At 36.5% G+C, this 19,083-nt stretch overlaps 1 protein-coding gene across 1 annotated transcript; it reads right to left on the bottom strand.

The window, feature by feature from the left end:
* Positions 1–282: 282 nt before the first annotated feature.
* LOC106753378 (dnaJ protein ERDJ3A) lies at positions 283–3,624 on the bottom strand. The gene is made up of 7 exons (XM_014635172.2): positions 3,447–3,624; positions 2,886–2,941; positions 2,711–2,784; positions 1,973–2,523; positions 1,267–1,605; positions 794–1,147; positions 283–705 (listed from the first exon to the last, which is right to left on the bottom strand). The coding sequence occupies exons 1-7, from the start codon at positions 3,543–3,545 to the stop codon at positions 418–420; spliced, it is 1,761 nt and encodes a 586-aa protein (XP_014490658.1). The 5' UTR covers positions 3,546–3,624; the 3' UTR covers positions 283–417.
* Positions 3,625–19,083: the final 15,459 nt, after the last annotated feature.

Genomic DNA, 19,083 nt, shown 5'->3' with positions numbered 1-19,083 from the left:
AGTTTGAATAAAATTTAACTAACAATAGAACGTGTTAAAAGTACATAATTCAATTACTATTAATTCTTCCTAAAACTCTTATTGATATCAAATAAAAAAAATTGAATTATTTAAAAAAAATAGGGGCCCTTTTATATCAAATGTTATTTTATTTTCTCACAAATCAATCAGAAAGGAAAAGTATAGAAAGGGTAGGAGAGAAATCTTAGGTCCAGGAAATTATTAGTCAGAAAGAATGATTGTGGTGATAGAAAAACTCCACATCATCCATGGTTTTAAACATGGAACAATATCCTATTTAGTTATATTACTTCATTTGTACTCTTGCTTGTATAAAAAAACAAGATTCTACATAACTAACTCATTGACTATGTACATGAGCATGCAGCCAAAACATTGCAAACCCAGTTTCATGACCTATAGTACAGCCTTCCCACTCGTTTCTCTGAAGGGTATATCTCCACTGAGAACGGAGGCAACGAAATTCTCTACCTCCTCTATTGTCATTTCATCCCTATATACACTGTACTTTCCTCTACGAGGTTTGTAAGCAATCAACAACTTATCTGATGATTTATAACCTGTTTTGTCAAATGCCTTTAGAAATGACTGATGCTTTGCAGCATCTAATAGAGCATAAGAAATGGAGTCCCTAGAGCTGCTGCTCCCACCATTTGGTCTTCTTGACAAAGATTTTTGAGAGACCTGAAAATTTGCATAGTGCTTCCTTTTAGAAAAATAAAAAAATTACATAACCCCATTAAACTAGTAAGTGAATGAAATGCATTCTAACCAAAGTGAGGATTGATTCTAGCTTTTCTCTGGCTTTAGAAGATCTGAAGGCGCCAATTATGCAGACAGGAGCTTTAGCACCACAGAGAGCCTCAAAGTTGGATTGAGAAAGCAATGGTATGCGTCCGTCGTCTGGATCAGTTTGTGCCTTCTTGGCCTGAGCTGATGCTTCCTTTTTACTTGCCTCTACAAAACTATCAAGCATTTTACTAAGATCGAGAACTGCAGATTTTAAATCTTTTACAGAAATCCCAGTTTTCAGAACACGTTTTTCTCCATTAGGTAGCCAACCAACAATTGATGGAAGTGCATCAACTCCTAGACTTTTTATTCTTGGATCAGAAACATCGTCAACCTACAGATCATTCAATGTATACATTAAATCTTAACATTCAAAGTATATGACTTTCCCAATAGGTAAAGAAGGAAATCAACAGAGGAAAATAATGTGTTTGGCGTCCAGCATTTACACACCTGTGCATCAATGAAAATAATGCGTTTGTGAAACAAGCCACTAAGAACACGCCAAATTACTGGAGTGTCCTTCTTGGTGGAGAGAAGCAGCACCCTAGGCAACTTTGCCGTAGTGCTAAATTGGTCCAGATTATTCAAGTTGGTTCGCTTGGAAAACCTTGGCAAGTGTTCTTGAACGAAAGCCTTCAAATTCTTAGCAACCAAGTGTCCACTGTACTCCACCAAAGAACCTATTTCATTCTCCTTGTAAGACAAAACAAAAATTCTAGGAGCATTTTGTGGATACATGCCAAGCTCTTTACACAACGAAACTTCCTTATCACAGTTAATGCTTCCAACCTGTCACAATAAATAGAGATATAAGCCATGCTAACTTCAAAAAAATCAATAAAATAGGATCATGGCTAAACGTGACTTTAGACCTCCAAAAGTATTTCCTATTAATTTGAATCATCATCATCATCGTCACTACGTGACACACACTTGGATGTCAAATCTAGATAAGTTATCTGAAAATTATTGCTAACTCAACATGTGTACATAGGCATGCCAAGCCAACACTGTGAGGTGATTCCAATCATTTTCAAAAGTTCTAAAAATTAATGAGGAACAAAACTAACAAAATATTTCTTAAACTACAACCAAACTTAGTCATGTCTGCAAGTACCAAAAATATATCCAAGCCAATTAAAAGTTAAGTAATAACCTTCATAGCTCCCTGTAATGTACTGGCAACCTCCTCTACAGTGGACTCAAAGTATTGGATATTCTTCGATGCACTTTTAGGTCTATAAGACAACAAAATCCAAGTCATCCCTGCATTCTCTATCTCTTTCTTGTAGATACGTGAATTTATAGATGTGAGACGTTGGGGAGAAGCTGTGGACGTCCCTTCAGTATTAGCTGAACTGCCAAAACCACCAAACTGACTCCCAGCACCTCCACCAAAAATACTGCCAAAAATATCATCCAAGCCAAACCCAAAAGAATTTGAACCACCCGAGCCACCAGAGGAAAAGGAGAATGACTTAGATCCTCCTTGCCAATCTCCCCCTGATTTGAAGTTAAAATGGCTTTGCCCAGGACCACCCTCTGTAAAGTAAGTATATCCACCACGACCTCCGGGATGACCACCTTGAAATCCAGGATGGCCACCTTGATATCCAGGATGGCCACCAGGAAATCCAGGATTACCATTTACATCTCCATACATGTCATAGTTCTTTCTCTTCTCTTCATCAGATAAAATGTCATACGCTGTTAAATGAAGGAAAGGCACATGAGAATCCTCAAACAAGGTAAATGTAGAAAGCTAGCACAAAAACAGCCTGTCATTACTTATATAATTTATTACAGTATCAACTCTTTGTTCCAGTAAACATGAGATCGTGTGTGTGTGCGCATGGCGAGCGAGTAAATGTGTGAAAAGAGAAAAAATCTATACCATTATTGATCTGAGAAAACTTCTCTTGCGCACTCTTAGCTTTGTTCTTGTCAGGGTGATACTGGAGAGATAACCTGAAAAATAAAATAAGAGTCACGCTAATATGTAAAATAAGTTACAAGAGAGTGAATCTATTTGATAAAATGTAATAAACAAGAGCACCAATTATACATACTTGTGGAAAGCCTTCTGAATTTCCCGCTGACTTGCATTTTTATCGACCCCAAGAACCTGAACAATTGAAGCGGGTATTATCAGGTCATGCTCTCAAAATTAAATAAATACATAAAATAAATTCTTCTTTTCTTTCTACGTCTCCATTTATGAACAATGACAACTTGAAACATGCAATCAAAACACCTTTTTCTCATTCAGGCTTTAGCAACAAGTAAAGACAGATGATTGCAAATGAGCATCCTTCAATTAAAAGACCCAACACTTTGCTTGATACGATGAACCCAAGAAAAAAAAAACTCGGGCCACGTAATTCAAACAAGAGGAAAAAAAAAATAAGGTTACCCAAATCCCTATTCTAAACACCCAAATTTCTCAATTTTAGAAAGAACCGAAATTGAGCATTCAAAGCAACAACAAAAATTTAAGCTGATCTTCGAATTCCACAGACCGTAATGAAAATGCAACTAGCCTACCAATAATTCATTTGAAATTGCCCAAATTCAACACATTTCGACCACAAATTCCCAAATCCCACAACAAAAGAAGAACTTTTTATAACCTTGTAGGGGTCGACGGTTTTGGCTTCCAATTTCATGCTTGCTAGGAAACAAAGAGAGGCCACAATGATGACCCTCGTGGAGACTAAACGGGTCCTCATATCCGAATCCAAATACTTCGCAGCGGAAAATTGAAATCAAAAACGGGAACTTCATGAATAGTCTGAGATCACAGTGACGTTTCGCTTTATAAATAGAGTTAGCGGGAGAGAAAATCTAGATGCTTCGAGGTTAGAAGGAAATTAAGAACACGTGTCATTGTGATGTGTCACCACGCATGTTGGCCAATGAGAGTTCAGAATTTCTATTTCACATGTCATATATGAATTATAATCTATAACAACTTTATAGTGATTTTTTGTGTTAACCAATGTTTTAGTTTTTATTATTAGTAATCACCTGTAAGAATAACAAAAATCGTGATATAATTATAACAGTTAATATAATTAAAATATTTTATAACTATTATTACAGATATTTTATTATAATTTTAAACTAAATTTATTTTCAAATTGCAGTTTACATTTTCAAATGTCAATTTCTCTTGGTTTAAAATACGATAACTTTATTGTAAAATTATTAAATAATATATAGAGAGAGTAATAGATTCCAACAAATAATGTTTATATACATCACATCACATTAATCAATTTGAGAAGCTTTACCCTATCATCGAAACAATAATGATTTTTATACTCAATATTTAACTGATATGTTTGTCATTTTATTTTCCAACAATTTATTATCTTTTAATTGACATTTTTTAGTTATTCTAGTTTATATTTATTGGTATATTCGTGTATTACCACGTGACATTTATAAAATCAACATATGACATTCTTAAAATAATAACGTCCATAACTAAATATATTAATTAAATATTTACATTCTGATTTAAATATATATATATATATATATATATATATATATATATATATATATATTAACTCCATATCAAATTAATATATAAGTAGGATACTGTTGAATTTAGTTCAGTTTATTTTAAGGAAAATGTTTGTTTAATAACTTTTTTTGCCAACTATTTAATAACGTCACATGGCGGTTGTCCGTTGGCTGTTTTTTAAGAAGTAAAAACAATAGAAGCGAGAGTATATTTGGAATTCGAGAAGATATGAAAATTGGTTTCGCACTTTCACTATTCATGTTCAGTTTCCCGGTTTTCGCTTGCTCTCGTCTCTCTCGCTGGCTCTCTTCTCTCTCGCTTGCTCTCATCTTTCGGTTGGTCTCATCACACGTCTGCTTTCATCTCTTCTCCCTTTTCTCTCGGTTGTTCTCCTCTCTCCCGCTTGCTCTCTCTCCTCTCTCGCTTGCTCTCGTCTTTGTCCCTTGCTTACCTCTCTTTCGCTTGATGGCATCTCGCTCTCTTACTCTCATCTTTCGGTTGTATTTAAATATTGCTTGCTCTCTCATCTTGGAAACCGTAGTCGTTGTGCCCTGTCCCTTCGTTGACGTCCTTGTCGCTTGTTTTGGTAAGTAGAAGTTGGCGAACCCTACCCTTGTTTTGGAGCATTGTTTTTTCGTGTTTCGCCAACCCTAACAATCTTCTCCATCATTGTTTTTGGTTTATAATATAAGTGCAGGTTCAATGGCAGCCCAAAACCCAAAAGTAAGATGAAGTTTTGATTTTTTTTGTTAGTGTCCTCCAAACATGACCTCCAACCCCTACACCATGATGGGATCCCCCAAACATGACCTCCAAATATAAAAGCACACTTAAACAACAAATTCAATTTAAAATCACTGGACTTGTGTAAGAAAAAAACTGGAATTGAACTGTGGTCACCCAAGTTATCACAGGTGGCTCTTGCTGACCAATTACTTGTCCAAAACTCAAAATACAATCGCGTAATCGTTTACCACTAGTAAACGATTATAACGTTGTTTTTGGGTGCACTGGTCTAAGAACTTGTGCCTCATATCATCAAAAGTGGTCCCCTACAACATGATGGGCTTCACCAAATATGACCTTCAACCATATACACACACCTAAACAACAAATTGAACTTAAAAGCAATAAACTTGTGTAAAAAAACACTACAATTGAACTGTGGTCACCCAGGTTATCACAAGTGGCTTCTGTTGACCAATTACTTGTCCAAATCTCAAAATACACTCGCGTAATCGTTTACCAGGCTATGGTAAACTATTACAAGGTTTTTCTGGGTGCACTGATCTAAGAACATCACCTAAGTGCCTGATATCATCAAAAGTGGTCCCCTAACCATGATGGACTTCACCAGACATGACCTCCAACCATATCCACATACCTAAATAAAAAATTCAACTTAAAAGCAATAAACTTGTGTCAAAAAACGCTGCAATTGAACTGTGGTCACCCAGGTTAGCACAGATGGCTCCTGTTGATCAATTACTTCTCCAAATCTCAAAATTAACTCGTGTAACCGTTTACCAGAGCCTGGTAAACGATTACAAGGGTGTTTTTTGCAGCATGATTGTTTTTAGGCTTTAAAACTTTGCTAGCTCATATTCTACAGCTAGGTCTAGTCAATTAGGACTTTCTTAAACATTTGATTCAGCCATCCAGCCTTGATTCCACTGATTTTTCATTCTAGTGCAGTTTTTACTACATTTTTCTGCATAATTAGCAACTACAACCGTCATTTGCTGCATCCAACTGTTTATGACTGTGAACGTTTGAACAAGTTTATTTTACCATTTTAAGCTTGTGTGCACTGTTCAAATGGTCATTTGCAAGCCTATATGCAGATTCACCCTTTAAACCACCAAATTACACACACCTAAACCACATGATTACCAAGGCATAATTGAAAAGGTCTTTGAGTCTAAATTCCAACAAAACAAGAATCAACTCATTTGGAGTTTGGTGGAGAAAGTTAAGAGCAAAACAACCAACAAAGCTAAGAGTTGGCCGGAAAATATAAAGCATTAAATTTAAGGAATTAACAGCACCAACTCAGATGTCCAAAAATTACAAATTAGTAGTCATTGGAAATATTTTTTAGTCTAGTTTCTAATGAAAAAAGAATCACATCATTTGGAGGTCGATGGGAAAAGTTATCATTAAAATAGCCAGCAAAGGTCAAAGTTGACAGCATGTTAACTTGATCATGACACCAAAATTGGGTCTTTCCACCAAGGACTGTCCAAAACCCATTCAAAAGAACTCTTACCCATTCAAAAAGTATGAAAAAATTACGTAAAATATCTTTGGCTACTTATGTGCCCAAAGTTGGCTCCTGTAGCACAAGTATTTGTCCAATACCAGATTTTTGTTCGTATAATCGTTTACAAGATCCTTGTAATCGTTTACAATGGCCAAAAATGCCTAAAATTAATTATAAATCCATAATTTGAGAAGTCTTTGAGTCTAGATTCACACAAAACATGAATCAACTCATTTGGAGTTCGGTGAAGAAAGTTATGAACAACACAACCAACAAAGGTCAAAGGTTCAAAAATGTATAAAGCGTTAACTTTAAGGAATTAAATGCACCAACTCATATGTCCAAAAATTACAAATTAGTATTCATTGGAAAGAATTTTGAGTCTAGTTTCTAATGAAAAAAGAATCACATCATTTGGACATCGGTGGGAAAAGTTATCATTAAAATAGCCAGCAAAGGTCAAAGTTGACATCATGTTAACTTGGTCATGACACCAACATTGGGTCTTTCCACCAAGGACGGTCCAAAATCCAGTTTTCAGACTCTACTCACACTTAAACATTAAAAATAACTTTTATCCATTAAAATAATATGAAAAAATTACATAAAATGTCTTTGGCTACTTATGTGCCCACAGTTGGCTCCTACAACACAAGTATTTGTCCAAAACTAGATTTTTGTTCGTGTAATCGTTTATAGGATCCTTATAATCGATTATAATGGCCAAAAATGCCTAAAATTGATTACAAAGCCAAAATTTGAGAGGTCTTTTAGTCTAGATTCCAACAAAACAAGAATAAGCTCATTTGGAGTTCGGTGAAGAAAGTTATTAGCAAAACAACCAAAGGCCCAGAGGTGTCAGAAATGTATAAAGCGTTAACTTTAAGGAATTAACTGCACCAACTCATATGTCCAAAAATTACAAATTAGTAGTCATTGGAAAGCTTTTTGATTCTAGTTTCTAATGAAAAAGTTCACATCATTTGGAGGTCAGTGGGAAAAGTTATCATTAAAATAGCCAGTAAAGCTCAAAGTTGACAACATGTTAACTTGGTCATGACACCAACATTGGGTCTTTCCACCGAGGACTATCCAAAACCCAGTTTTCATATTCTACTCACACTTAAACATTAAAAAGAACTCTTATCCATTCAAAAATATGAAAAAATTACATAAAACATCTTTGGCTACTTATGTGCCCACAGTTGGCTCATGCAGACAAGTATCTGTCCAAAATCAGATTTTTGTTCATGTAATCGTTTACATGATCCTTATAATAGATTACAATGGCCAAAAATGCCTAAACTTGATTACCAAGCCATAATTTTAGAGGCCTTTGAATCTAGATTCCAACAAAACAAGAATCAACTCATTTGGAGTTCAGTGAAGAAAGTAATGAGCAACATAACCAGCAAAGGTCAAAGGTGGCAAGAATGTATAAAATGTGAACTTTAATCAATTAACTACACCAACTCAGATGTCCAAAAATTACAAATTAGTAGCCATTGGAAATCTTTTTGAGTCTAGTTTCTAATGAAAAGCGAATCACATCATTTGGAGGTATATTGAAAGAGTTATGATTAAAATAGTCATCAAAGGTCAAAGTTGACAGCATCTTAACTTGGTCATGACACCAACATTGGGTCTTTCCACCAAGGACTGTCCAAAACCCAGTTTTCAGACTCTACTCACACTTAAACATTAAAAAGAACACTTATCCATTCAAAAAATACGAAAAAATTACGTAAAATTTCTTTGGCTACTTATGTGCCCGTAGTTGGCTCCTGCAACACAAGTATTTTTCCAAAACCACATTTTTTTTTTCATGTAATCATTTACAAGGTCCTTGTAATCGATTACAAGTGATAGAATACCCTGAAAATGCTTGAAATCAATAAAAAATTTTCAATTCCACATTATTAATGGATGATACTGAGTCATATTGGACACTTTGATTTTAAAGTTCCAAACCACAACTCACTTGACAATGCCAATAGGGAAAGGAATAACACTTCAAATAACATTCACAATAATGAATGCAAATCAAGATCCATCTTCATTAACGTTAAAATAAATGTTACAATACATTATTTTGTTCATATATGTACAATGATCTATTACTTAATAACTAAATACACAAATAACTCATGTTTCGTCCTATTTCCAGTGTACAAAGTCCTAAGAGCTCTACCCTTGTATCGCTTTCTTGATCTGACCCTCACAAACCTCTCTGTAGTGGTTGGTGTAAATGCCTCTCGGGCTTACAAAGGGAGTGTTCATGTGGGATTCTTGACAAGTCGTACTATGTTCACCATCATCTTTATTCCTCTGTTTATTCTTCTCTTTAGCCAACTTTGCCTTCAAAACAATAAAAGCACAATTAAACAAAACCCCAAAACCAAGAAATAAAACCCCAATTAAACAAAACACAAAACCAAAACTGAAAACCCAAAACGAAAACCTAAAGTCAAACCCATAACACATTTGAGAAAATGAAAAAACCCATTTACCTTGCTCGAACCACCAGCCTCACTGAAGGATGTCATTGCGCACAATGTCGTCAACGAGAGCTTTTGGTCCGTCCCGTGAAATTGAGGAGAACGAACAAAGCTTGGAGAGAGGACGAAAATGGAGGGAGAACGAAAATGAAAAGGGAGAACGAAGAGGGAGAACGAAAAATTAAGGGAGAGAACGAGAGGGATGTGAGAGAATATTCATTTAATATGAAATAGGACAAGGGGTATATTTGGAATCCAAATTTTCTGAAACACAGGTCCTTTTCAACGTCACATTTTAACATTAAAATTAAATTAAAAACGGGCCAATCCTCTGGTGACACCTGGCTTTGTCAAAATGTTGTTAAAAACTTGTTGTCAAATTAAAGGGATCCTATTTTAAATAGGCATGGACGTTATTTGTTATGTATTTTTGTTTATTAGGTACGAGTGTTTTTGTGTATTTTATTTATTTAGTGTTTTTCTTTGAATATGTTCAAACAAACATATTTTATTTAATAGACACTGATTTTGAGCATTTAGTATAATGTTAAATTTATACATGTTTAATGCCGAGACCAACGTAAAATTTGGCTACTCTATTATATATGAACTATTATTTATTATTAATGATAATAGTATTTTACACTCCACATCAACATATTATGTTTTTTCAAACAAAACATTGTACAATCTACTTGTCTAGTAATACACCTTTTTATGTACTCGGTAATAGTTGACAAAAAGTATCTAGCTGATAGAACTAATGTCATCATGGTGTTTACCCTAAAGTATCCACATATACCTTCACGTTCTTATATTATATAATATACTTTATCAAAGGTAACACATTTTAGTAAAGTACGACTATAACCTCTTCTAAATAACTATTCGTTTATGAGTGTGTACCAGACAACTTTCTATACTTATTGATAACGATTGAAAACACTGTTATTTTATATTTACTTTTGATACTAAAAACATCCTTTATCACTTAGAAACTAGCTTGAAATCATGTTTTTGCTTAAGTTGTGAGAATAAGAGAGTTGAAGGTGGTATTATTGGTTCTATGCTTGGTTTTCCTGATTTTGACAGGAATTAAGATGAGTTGAATGAAGTAGTTGAAGTAGCAAGGAGTTGGAGTTAGGAAAAGCTGGAAAAGTAGCATATAGAAGAACTGTAGTCAGCGTTGAACGTCATTCTGGGGCGCTGAGTGCCAATTTCTACTGTTTGGCGCCTAAGCGCCACCGTTGAGTGTTATTTGAGTGCCGCACCTACCGTTGAGCGCCATTTTTAGCGTTGAGCGTTGACGATGTGGGCTTGGGCCAATTTTTGCTATTTTTTATAAACTATATAAGGGTTTAGACGACCTAAAGGGTCTATCTTTTGACAGAAAGAGGCGCAGAAACACTCTTTTCACCTCTCGAAGGCGGATCTTGGATGCGAAAGCTCCAATCTTCAACTCTTAGGGTTTTATCTTTCATTCTTTTCCATATTTTCATGTAGGTTCACCATGTCTATGGTGAACTAAACTTCCATTGTTGTTGGGGAAACGATGTAATCCTTTGAAACTCTCATGTATTGAATTGATTTATATTATATATGCTTTACTCCATTAATTGTTAGGGTTTTTCCTCTATACTCAATGCCTGCTTTGTTTAACTCATTCAATGCATGATTATTGATTTTGTCGATATGGACACATACGGGAAAATCTAGAACTGGGGAAATTCTCCCAAAGGTAACATTACCTAGACATTGGAATATGAGGGTTGGTTGTATATACACTCTTGTGCTTCAGAATTAATTATTAAGGATGTTAGGAATTGTATGAACTCATAATTAAGGATAGGCTTACTCGTAGTTAGAGAGTAGCATTAACATTAATGAAAAAGATGACTTCGTAAATACATGAGAGTGGATAGGATAAGTTGGAAACCCCAACAACATAATTATCTCATATTTTATCAATCGTTCACTTGTGCATTCTTTAGTCAATTGATCAACACTTGCATTCATGTTTATTTTATGCATTCAAAACCTAATATTTTCGTTCTCATGTCTTAAATAATCAACAAATCACATGACTGTTTAGTGATGTGAGTCTCTTGTGAAAATGATACTTGGTCTTACCATTTATATTACTTGATACGATTCGGTACACTTGTCGGAGTCTTAACAAGTTTTTGGCGCCGCTGCCGGGGACTCGTGATTTAACTATTTTATTTGTGTGATTATTGATTAACTTCAATTTGATATTTTTAATTTTTGTTTTTGTTTTGTTCTAACAATTGCTTTCTAGGGTTTTGTTTTCTTGTGTATGTAGGATACAATTTGCACTAGGAGCAAGAAAAATTCAGAATCTCTTCTTGAAGGGCTAGACGAAAGTAGAAGAAGGAGGAGATTCAAACATCTAGAGAATCATTCCCTCCTCCAGAGACACTTTTACAACCCTCACCACAAGAGTCTGACCAAGTACTAAAGAGACGGCTGGACAGAACAATGAAAGACGCACTCTGGAAGATTACACCACTGTTGTTGGCCCTCATCACTTTAATAGCATTGCAAGGCTGAGCGTCAATACTACAAATACGGAGGTGAAATCGGTGTTGATACAATTGATGAAGAGCAACCAATTCAATTGACTGTCTCATTAAAGTCCATATGAGCATCTAACCACATTCAACAAGATTTGCAACACTGCGAAGATCAATGGTGTGTCGGATGACGCAATAAAGCTTAGTTTGTTTCCTTTCTCATTAGGAGGCAATGCTAAGCTATGGTTGAATTCTTTCTCGGAGGATAGCTTTACTGAATGGGAAGCTCTGGTTTCAAAGTTTCTGAACAAGTACTTCCCATAGTCTAAAATCAACAAGGGGAAGCAAGAAATTTCTTCTTTCAGGCAAGGCATGGAAGAAATACCAGGTCAAGCGTGGGATAGATACAAAGGATTGTTGAGAAAGACACCCACACATGGCTTTGATGAAGCAACTGTAGTCCTTTTGTTCCTTGGAGGTCTTGGCTCTCAGACGAAACTAATGTTAGATGCCTCAGTTGGAGGTAATATCAAGTGCAAAACTCTAGAGGAAGCTTTTGAATTGATTGATAACATGGCTACTAATGATAATGAGATGCATAATGAAAGAGGAGCTCCACCTCAATAGAGGGGAGTTTTACAATTACAATCTCAAGATGCCTTACTTGCACAGAATAAAATTATAATTCAACAGTTGGAGAATTTGACGAAGACACTCGCTCAGTTGCCAAAAGAGCTGAAGAACGTTTCACAGGTTCAACAACAACTTTGTGAATTATGTGGTGGTGACCATATCAATGGGCAATGTGCTTTTCTAATGGAGGCCTTAGAAGATGTGAATTATATGGGAAATCAATTCCAATTCCGCCAAAGTAATTTCAACCAAGGGTGGAAACCTCACCCAAGCATGGGTCAAGGGCAGAATGGACAACCTGGACAAACAGGACAATTCAATATACCACAACATCAACCATCACTATGGCAACAAGTATTTGCTTTAAATGATAGAACCACAAAGTTGGAAGAGATGTTCCAACAATTTATGCAGGTGGCTACCTCCAATAATAAGAGTGTTGAAGCTACTATGAGAAATTTGGAGATGCAGGTCGACCAACTGGCCAAGAAAATGGAGGATAAAGCAGAGAAGCAATTTAGGGCTAATACTGAGGTTAACCCCATGGAAGAATGTAAAGTTATAATGAACATAATTAATGAGGGGTGGAATAGAAAAAAGAGAGAATTGAGTTAGAAAAGAGAAAATAAAAAGAAGAAAGAAAAGGTGAGGTTGAGATGAAAAAGAAAGAGAAAAAGAGGGGAGAGAAAAAATTTGAGAAAATAAAAAAGATTCTTCCTGAGAAGTGTGAAAAGATTGATGAAAAGAAACAATTGAGCTGTTTTAAAGAAATCTTCAAGAAATTGGAGATTAAAATTCCTTTGATTGATGTTTTGCAATAGGTTCCTGTTTATTCAAGAATTCTAAAAAGGTTCCTAAAAAAGAAGAGATATCTAGCTGAGGAGACTATTGATGAACAGGGTACTTGTAGTGTGGCTTTGAAGAAGGAGCGTCCTCCAAAAGTGAAAGATCTAGGAAGTTTTACCATTCCTTGCATCATTGGGAATGTCAAAATAGGGAAAGCCCTAATTGATTTAGGGTCAAGCATTAATTTGATGCCCCTATCTGTGCTTAAGAAGATTGATGGTTTTGAAGTCAAGCCGATAAATATTTCTTTGCTAATGGCAGATGGATCCCCTAAGAAACCTTATCGTGTGGTAGAGGATATTGTGGTTTGAGTAGAGAAACTTGAATTCCTAGTTGACTTTGTGGTGATGGAGATGGAGGAGGATAAGGAGATCCCAATTATTCTTGGAAGACCATTCATGAAAATGGTTAAGTTAATCATCAATGTGGATGATGGGACATTAATGCTTAAAGACCAAGAAGAGGAGGTGATATTCAATGTCTTCAAAGCGGAGCAGTAGATTCAAGAAAAGAAGACTAGTCATAAAGTTGCATGTAAGGATGCACCAATGACTAGCCATAAAGTTGTCAAGCCGGTCATCAAAGGTAAAAATTGTTTCTTGTCACAGGTTAGGGAAGAAGCAAAAGATGACAAAGGAAGAATGGTTCATTATGACTCGGTGAATGCACAATACAAACTTGGCTTACCCGTAAGATTCAAGAACAAGTTATGGGTTGTGAAAAATTTTAAAGAGAATGGAGTGATAGAGATTGAAGCTTCACATTCAAGACGAGTCAAAAAGGTGGATCGAAAGCAGTTGATGAGTTGGTGTAATGAAAGCAAGAGGAACACCAACATTGAAGATGGAACTTGAGCTTTATTGGGTCAAGCTAATGACATTAAAAGAGCACTTGCTGGGAGGCACCCCAGTGATTTAAAAACATTGATTTCTTTGATTTTTTTTTTTAGTGATGTAATTTAAAAACTTTGGAACATTTTTTTGTTTGGTTATGAGCCTGCTAAGGCGTAGCATTTATTGATAGATGCTAGATGATTGAGTGTCTACTTAAGGATACTAAGTGGCTAAACACCTACTGATGGGTGTTGAAGGATTCATGGGTCAGGTTCGTGACGTTAAACAAGCGCTACCTGGGAGGCAACCCAGTTGATTTAATTTATCTTTGTTTGTTTTGATTTATCTTTGTTCTAGTTGCATTATAGGGGCTTAATTGTTGAATGTTTGAGTGGTGTGAGAGACTAAGTGTATTGATTAAGTGAGAGGGTGTGAAGTGGGTGGAAAATATATGAAATTCGAAAAATTGAGAGTTGAGTTTGAGGGGATTTGGTCAAGAATGCTAAGGGCAAGCTAGAAAAGAAGAGGATGAGTGTCGCGTTCACCGCTCAGCGCCAGTCTGACGCTAAGTGCGAATTCTACAAATTGGGTTTTTGGGTTTTTAAAATTGGGCTCAACTTGAGTTGGCCCATTAGAAACTTTTCTTACCCTACGTTTCGCCCTAGCCGCCTCATTCACTCTTCATTCACTCTAGCCACTCCAAAGCACTCTCCAAAGACTTTCTCTCCACTTTCCCCTTCATCTCTCTTCATAAAACCCTTTCTCCACCCATTTTGCATCAAGCTTCCATCCAAGTTTAGGGTTTGTTGAGAGCATTGCTGTTAGGGTTAGATTTCTTAAGATTCATAGGGCATTCTTCACACATTGAGTATCTTCATCTAAGTAAGTACATGCATTTTACATTTTAGGGGATTTGAAAGCATGATTTTGAATAAATATGGTTGTTTAAGCATGATTCTTGAGGAACTTTGATGTTTGTGCATGGTTGAAATAATCATTGTTTGGACCGATTAAATTACTTGATTAAGGACTAGAACTAGGAAAAATTCATGTGAGTGGAGTTTTAAGGCCAATTAGGGCTATTATGCAGAAAAACTGACTATCAGCGCTAGTCTGGTGCCGAGCGCGATTTTTGCAGAAGCGTGATTTGTGTGCTATCTGGATGTTTCTTGTTGCAAGTGATGTTGACGGCCCTTGTTTTGCCCTCAACGATGATAGGAAAAGTATGTTTAGATGTTGTTTGTGATTTACTAATTCTTGACAATGTTTCTTATGGTTTTGTGAATTGTATTTGATGCAAGGATGACCTCCTCATCAAGGAAGAGAATCAAGATCATGGGAAACAAAAGGAAGGAACCAGAGCGTCCTTATTCTAACAAGTTCCTCTCTCGTAGACATGAGAAACACTTCCTCATCGTCCAAGACCGAAGACTTTTGATGGAGCGTAAAGTGGGGTGGATACCAAACTTGGCCCCACAATTTGGAGAGGCATTAAAAAGAAGAGGTCGAGAGAATGTAGTTGCTTACCTTGCACCAGCAAACATAGTGGTAATCAAGGAATTTTACATTAATGCAAGGCCATTGGGTGACTCTCACAAGGAGGACTACATGAGCTATGTGATAACGATTCAAAACACCCTTATTTGTGATATGATTTTGATATTAAAAAAGCACCCTTTTCCACTTAGAAACTTGTTTCCACTCATACTTTTTCAATAAATTGTGTGAATAAACAGAGTTAAGGTTGATTTCAATGGTTTTATGACTAATTCTCCTTCTTTTGACATAGATTAAGGTAATACAGGAAGCAAAGATGAAGAGCCAAGAAGATGAAGCTTAGAAGGGCTAAAAAAGGCACCAGAAGGAGGGAAAAAACGAAGCCCAGGCGACCAGAAGCGAAGCTTGAGCGTCCAGAATCGACGTCTGTCGCCCGGGTAAGGACCCTGACTGCCTGGGCAACGGGGTCTCGAAGCTTGGGCGGCCACACTCGTAGCCCGGGCCATACATGAGGTGTTCTTCTTGCCCGGGTGACCTCCTTTGACGCCTGAGCAACGACTTTCGTGGATCAGGCCCTATTTCAGCTCTATTTCGACTCTATTGGACCAGACCCTATTTTTGCACATTTTTTACTTTATTTAAAGGACCCTAGGGCTCTAGGTTTTGTATCCCTGGCAAAGAAGAGCATATCAATACACTCTTTTCCCAATTCTTAGGTTTTCATTCTCATTCTTTCTTCCATTATTCACACAGTTCTCCCATGTCTATGGGGAACTAATTTCTATTTGTTGTTGGGAGATGATGTGGCCTTGTAAACTCTCATGTATTTGAATTGATTCTTAATTCCATATGCTTTTTTCATTAATTGTTAGAGTAATTCATCTGTTTCTATGTTTGCTTATACAATAGCATGATTTATGAATTGCATGAGTTTCGGGAGGTTCCTTACAATTTCGGTTCTTGTTGAATTACTCCTAAGGGTTATATTTCTCCAGGATGGGGTATAAGCCTTGGTCGTCTTAATCTCTTGTTCTTCACATCTTTTTACCAGGAATGCTAGGAATTGTATGAACTGGTAACTAGGGACAGACTTATTCACCGAGGGATCGGGTTTAGGTAATTTAGTGAGAGACGTTGGCATTAATGCATAAAGAAGAATTCTTATATACATGAGAGGGAACTTGGTGAAATCTAACCCAACAACATATCCATCTCATATAAATCAACTTCCGTTCATCTCTATGTTCCTTTGCCATTGATCAATTGCATTTTATTTTATTTATTATTTTTGCCAAACCCGATGATCTCTTTTTATTTTTAAGTCTTAATTAATCTTGTTATCACACTACTGTTCAGCACCGAGAGTCCTCTGGGATATGATACTTAGTCTTACCATTTTATATTACTTGTGCGACTCGGTACACTTGCCAATCCGTCCTAACACTATGTGAGAGGAAAGATTATTCGGTACGATCCTTACACTATTAACAGTTTTCTGCATATTGAATGGGTTGGTGAACAATGTCAGTTTGCACTGAATATGGAAGAGGGAGTAGATTTTGATGACAAGGAGAGAACATTATGTGTGCCTAGAGGGCACTTTTAGAGACACAGGAATGGTGTGCCCGTTCATATTAGGAGAGTTGATTTAACTTCTCTAGCGAAGTACCGGATGACATTTACTCATGCCAACTATCAACCTTGTTCTCATGTTTCTGATATCAGTATCAGTAGGGCCATCTTCCTTTATTGTGTGCTCAGAGGGTTAAACATTAACATTGGACAAGTCATAGCCAATGAGATTCAGACTTGTGCCGATACTGTGAACAACAAAGCGCCTTTGGGGCATCCGTCTCTGATCACACATCTTTGTGAGTTGGCTGGGGTAAACACTTACACACCGCCGATGGAGCGACCAAGGAAGGTGATTGATAATACTTATAATAACCAGTATTGCGGGGTAGATGAGGTAGCCCAGCCAGTGCCACCATGACATCCCTCTAGAAGGAGATGACCACCACTAGTGCAAGCCCAGCCTCAGGATGCAGAGCCTTTTCAGATGAGGGACATGTATATGTCTCTGATGGAGTCTATGATGCAGGCATTGCATAGAGGGTAGGTGGCCATTGCAGAGATGATCATAGGATATATGATACACCCCCGAGACGGCAGTGGACGATGGACGAGTTTAACACTGTGGTGGGATGGCTAGATGATCAGGCATAAGCTAGTGGAGTTAGAGCAACTGAAACTCCAGCTATGGAGGAGGATGATGAAGATGATGACTATGAAGATGTTGAAGAAAAGGAAGAAGAAAAGGAGGAGGAGGAAGATTCTGATGACAGCATGGGATGAGGAGTTGATATAACATCTACTGATGGATACTATCATCACTAAAGCATGATTTTTTCTTATGTTTTGTTCTGTATTGTTGAACTTATTTGCTTCTATTTCTAGAATAGGGTTGATGTACTCAATTTGAGACCTGTATTTGATGTGATGGTTTAATATTGATTTGTGTGTGATGAGTATTGCTTGATGATGCTTTGATCTTGATTGATGTTAAGATTGTGCACTATATGTTGATATACAGGTGGTTGTTCACAATCTGTATGAATAGATGCATGATGTTATGATTGTGATTATGATGCTAAGGAGGGTTTGTATCTAGAGTGTGTGGAACATTGAATTAGCCTATATGTGAGGTTTGAACTCCAGAGTATTTGTTGCGAATGATTGTTATTCTCTTGAAAGCATGAATGATTTTGCCCAGGAATCTATGATTCAATGACTTGCTTGCTTGTGTCATATAATCAAGGCCATTTTTTATTATCCCTTTCTTAGCCAATGCATGATTTTTAGCCCAAATGAAAAATAGCACAATGTGTTCTATCCTTTTTGAACCTTAAGTCTTAAACAAAATATGAAAACCCTTCGTGAAAATCTTTACCTTGAGTTGAGTTGAGAATCAATTTGTGGTATTGATAAAGGTTCAAGTTTAGGGTTGTTGGGAAAGTTGAAAAAGAAAGTTAAGCATTAAACCTAAGGCAAACAATACGTAGAATCAAAGATAAACCACATCCTATATATAAATCTACTAAATTACAAAAGCTTTAACACAAGACAAGTCTCCATGAAGATCTTCTTGCAACAAGAGCACTTGAGACTTGACTTTGAGACATCACCAAAACTTTTTCTCTTCAACTTTATGCTAACAGCACTGTTGTGGCTTGGTTGTTGTTCACAAGAAAAGGATGATCACGATTAGGGTTTCATGTTCTCAATTTGGGGTTTTGTGGTGGTTTCTTACAGGTGGAATCGTGGCCATGGAGGTTTGAATGAATGTTTCTCTAGTTCTTGCAGATTTTGAGGAGAAAGGAATTCGCGATGGTGGTTGTGATTTGGATATGGTATGTTGTTTCAAATTCGTGGTTGCACGAGAGAGAGGAACAGGAAAGCTTTCGTGGTGGCCGATGTGGTGGTGACCCAAGGGAGATGATGGTTGTTGCATTGGTGGTGGTGACCCGAACGAAGAAGAAGATGAGAATCTATTAAAAATAAAATAAAATAAAAAGAAAATTATAAAAAGTGAATTAAAAACTTTTAACATTGTCATATGCCATGTAATCAA

The sequence above is a fragment of the Vigna radiata genome, unplaced genomic scaffold (genome assembly GCF_000741045.1).
Source record: "Vigna radiata var. radiata cultivar VC1973A unplaced genomic scaffold, Vradiata_ver6 scaffold_221, whole genome shotgun sequence".
Classification (NCBI taxonomy): Eukaryota; Viridiplantae; Streptophyta; class Magnoliopsida; order Fabales; family Fabaceae; genus Vigna; species Vigna radiata.
The sequence above is the reverse complement of the archived record's forward strand: the minus strand, read 5'-3'. Positions and strand labels throughout refer to the sequence as shown.

Coding starts and splice junctions, on each gene's coding strand:
- LOC106753378 (XM_014635172.2), bottom strand. CDS start 3,545: ATGAGGACCCGTTTAGTCTCCACGAGGGTCATCATTGTGGCCTCTCTT. Junction 1,606..1,972: donor CATTACAGGGAGCTATGAAG/GTTATTACTTAA, acceptor TTATTGTGACAG/GTTGGAAGCATTAACTGTGA. Junction 1,148..1,266: donor TTATTTTCATTGATGCACAG/GTGTGTAAATGC, acceptor AATGATCTGTAG/GTTGACGATGTTTCTGATCC.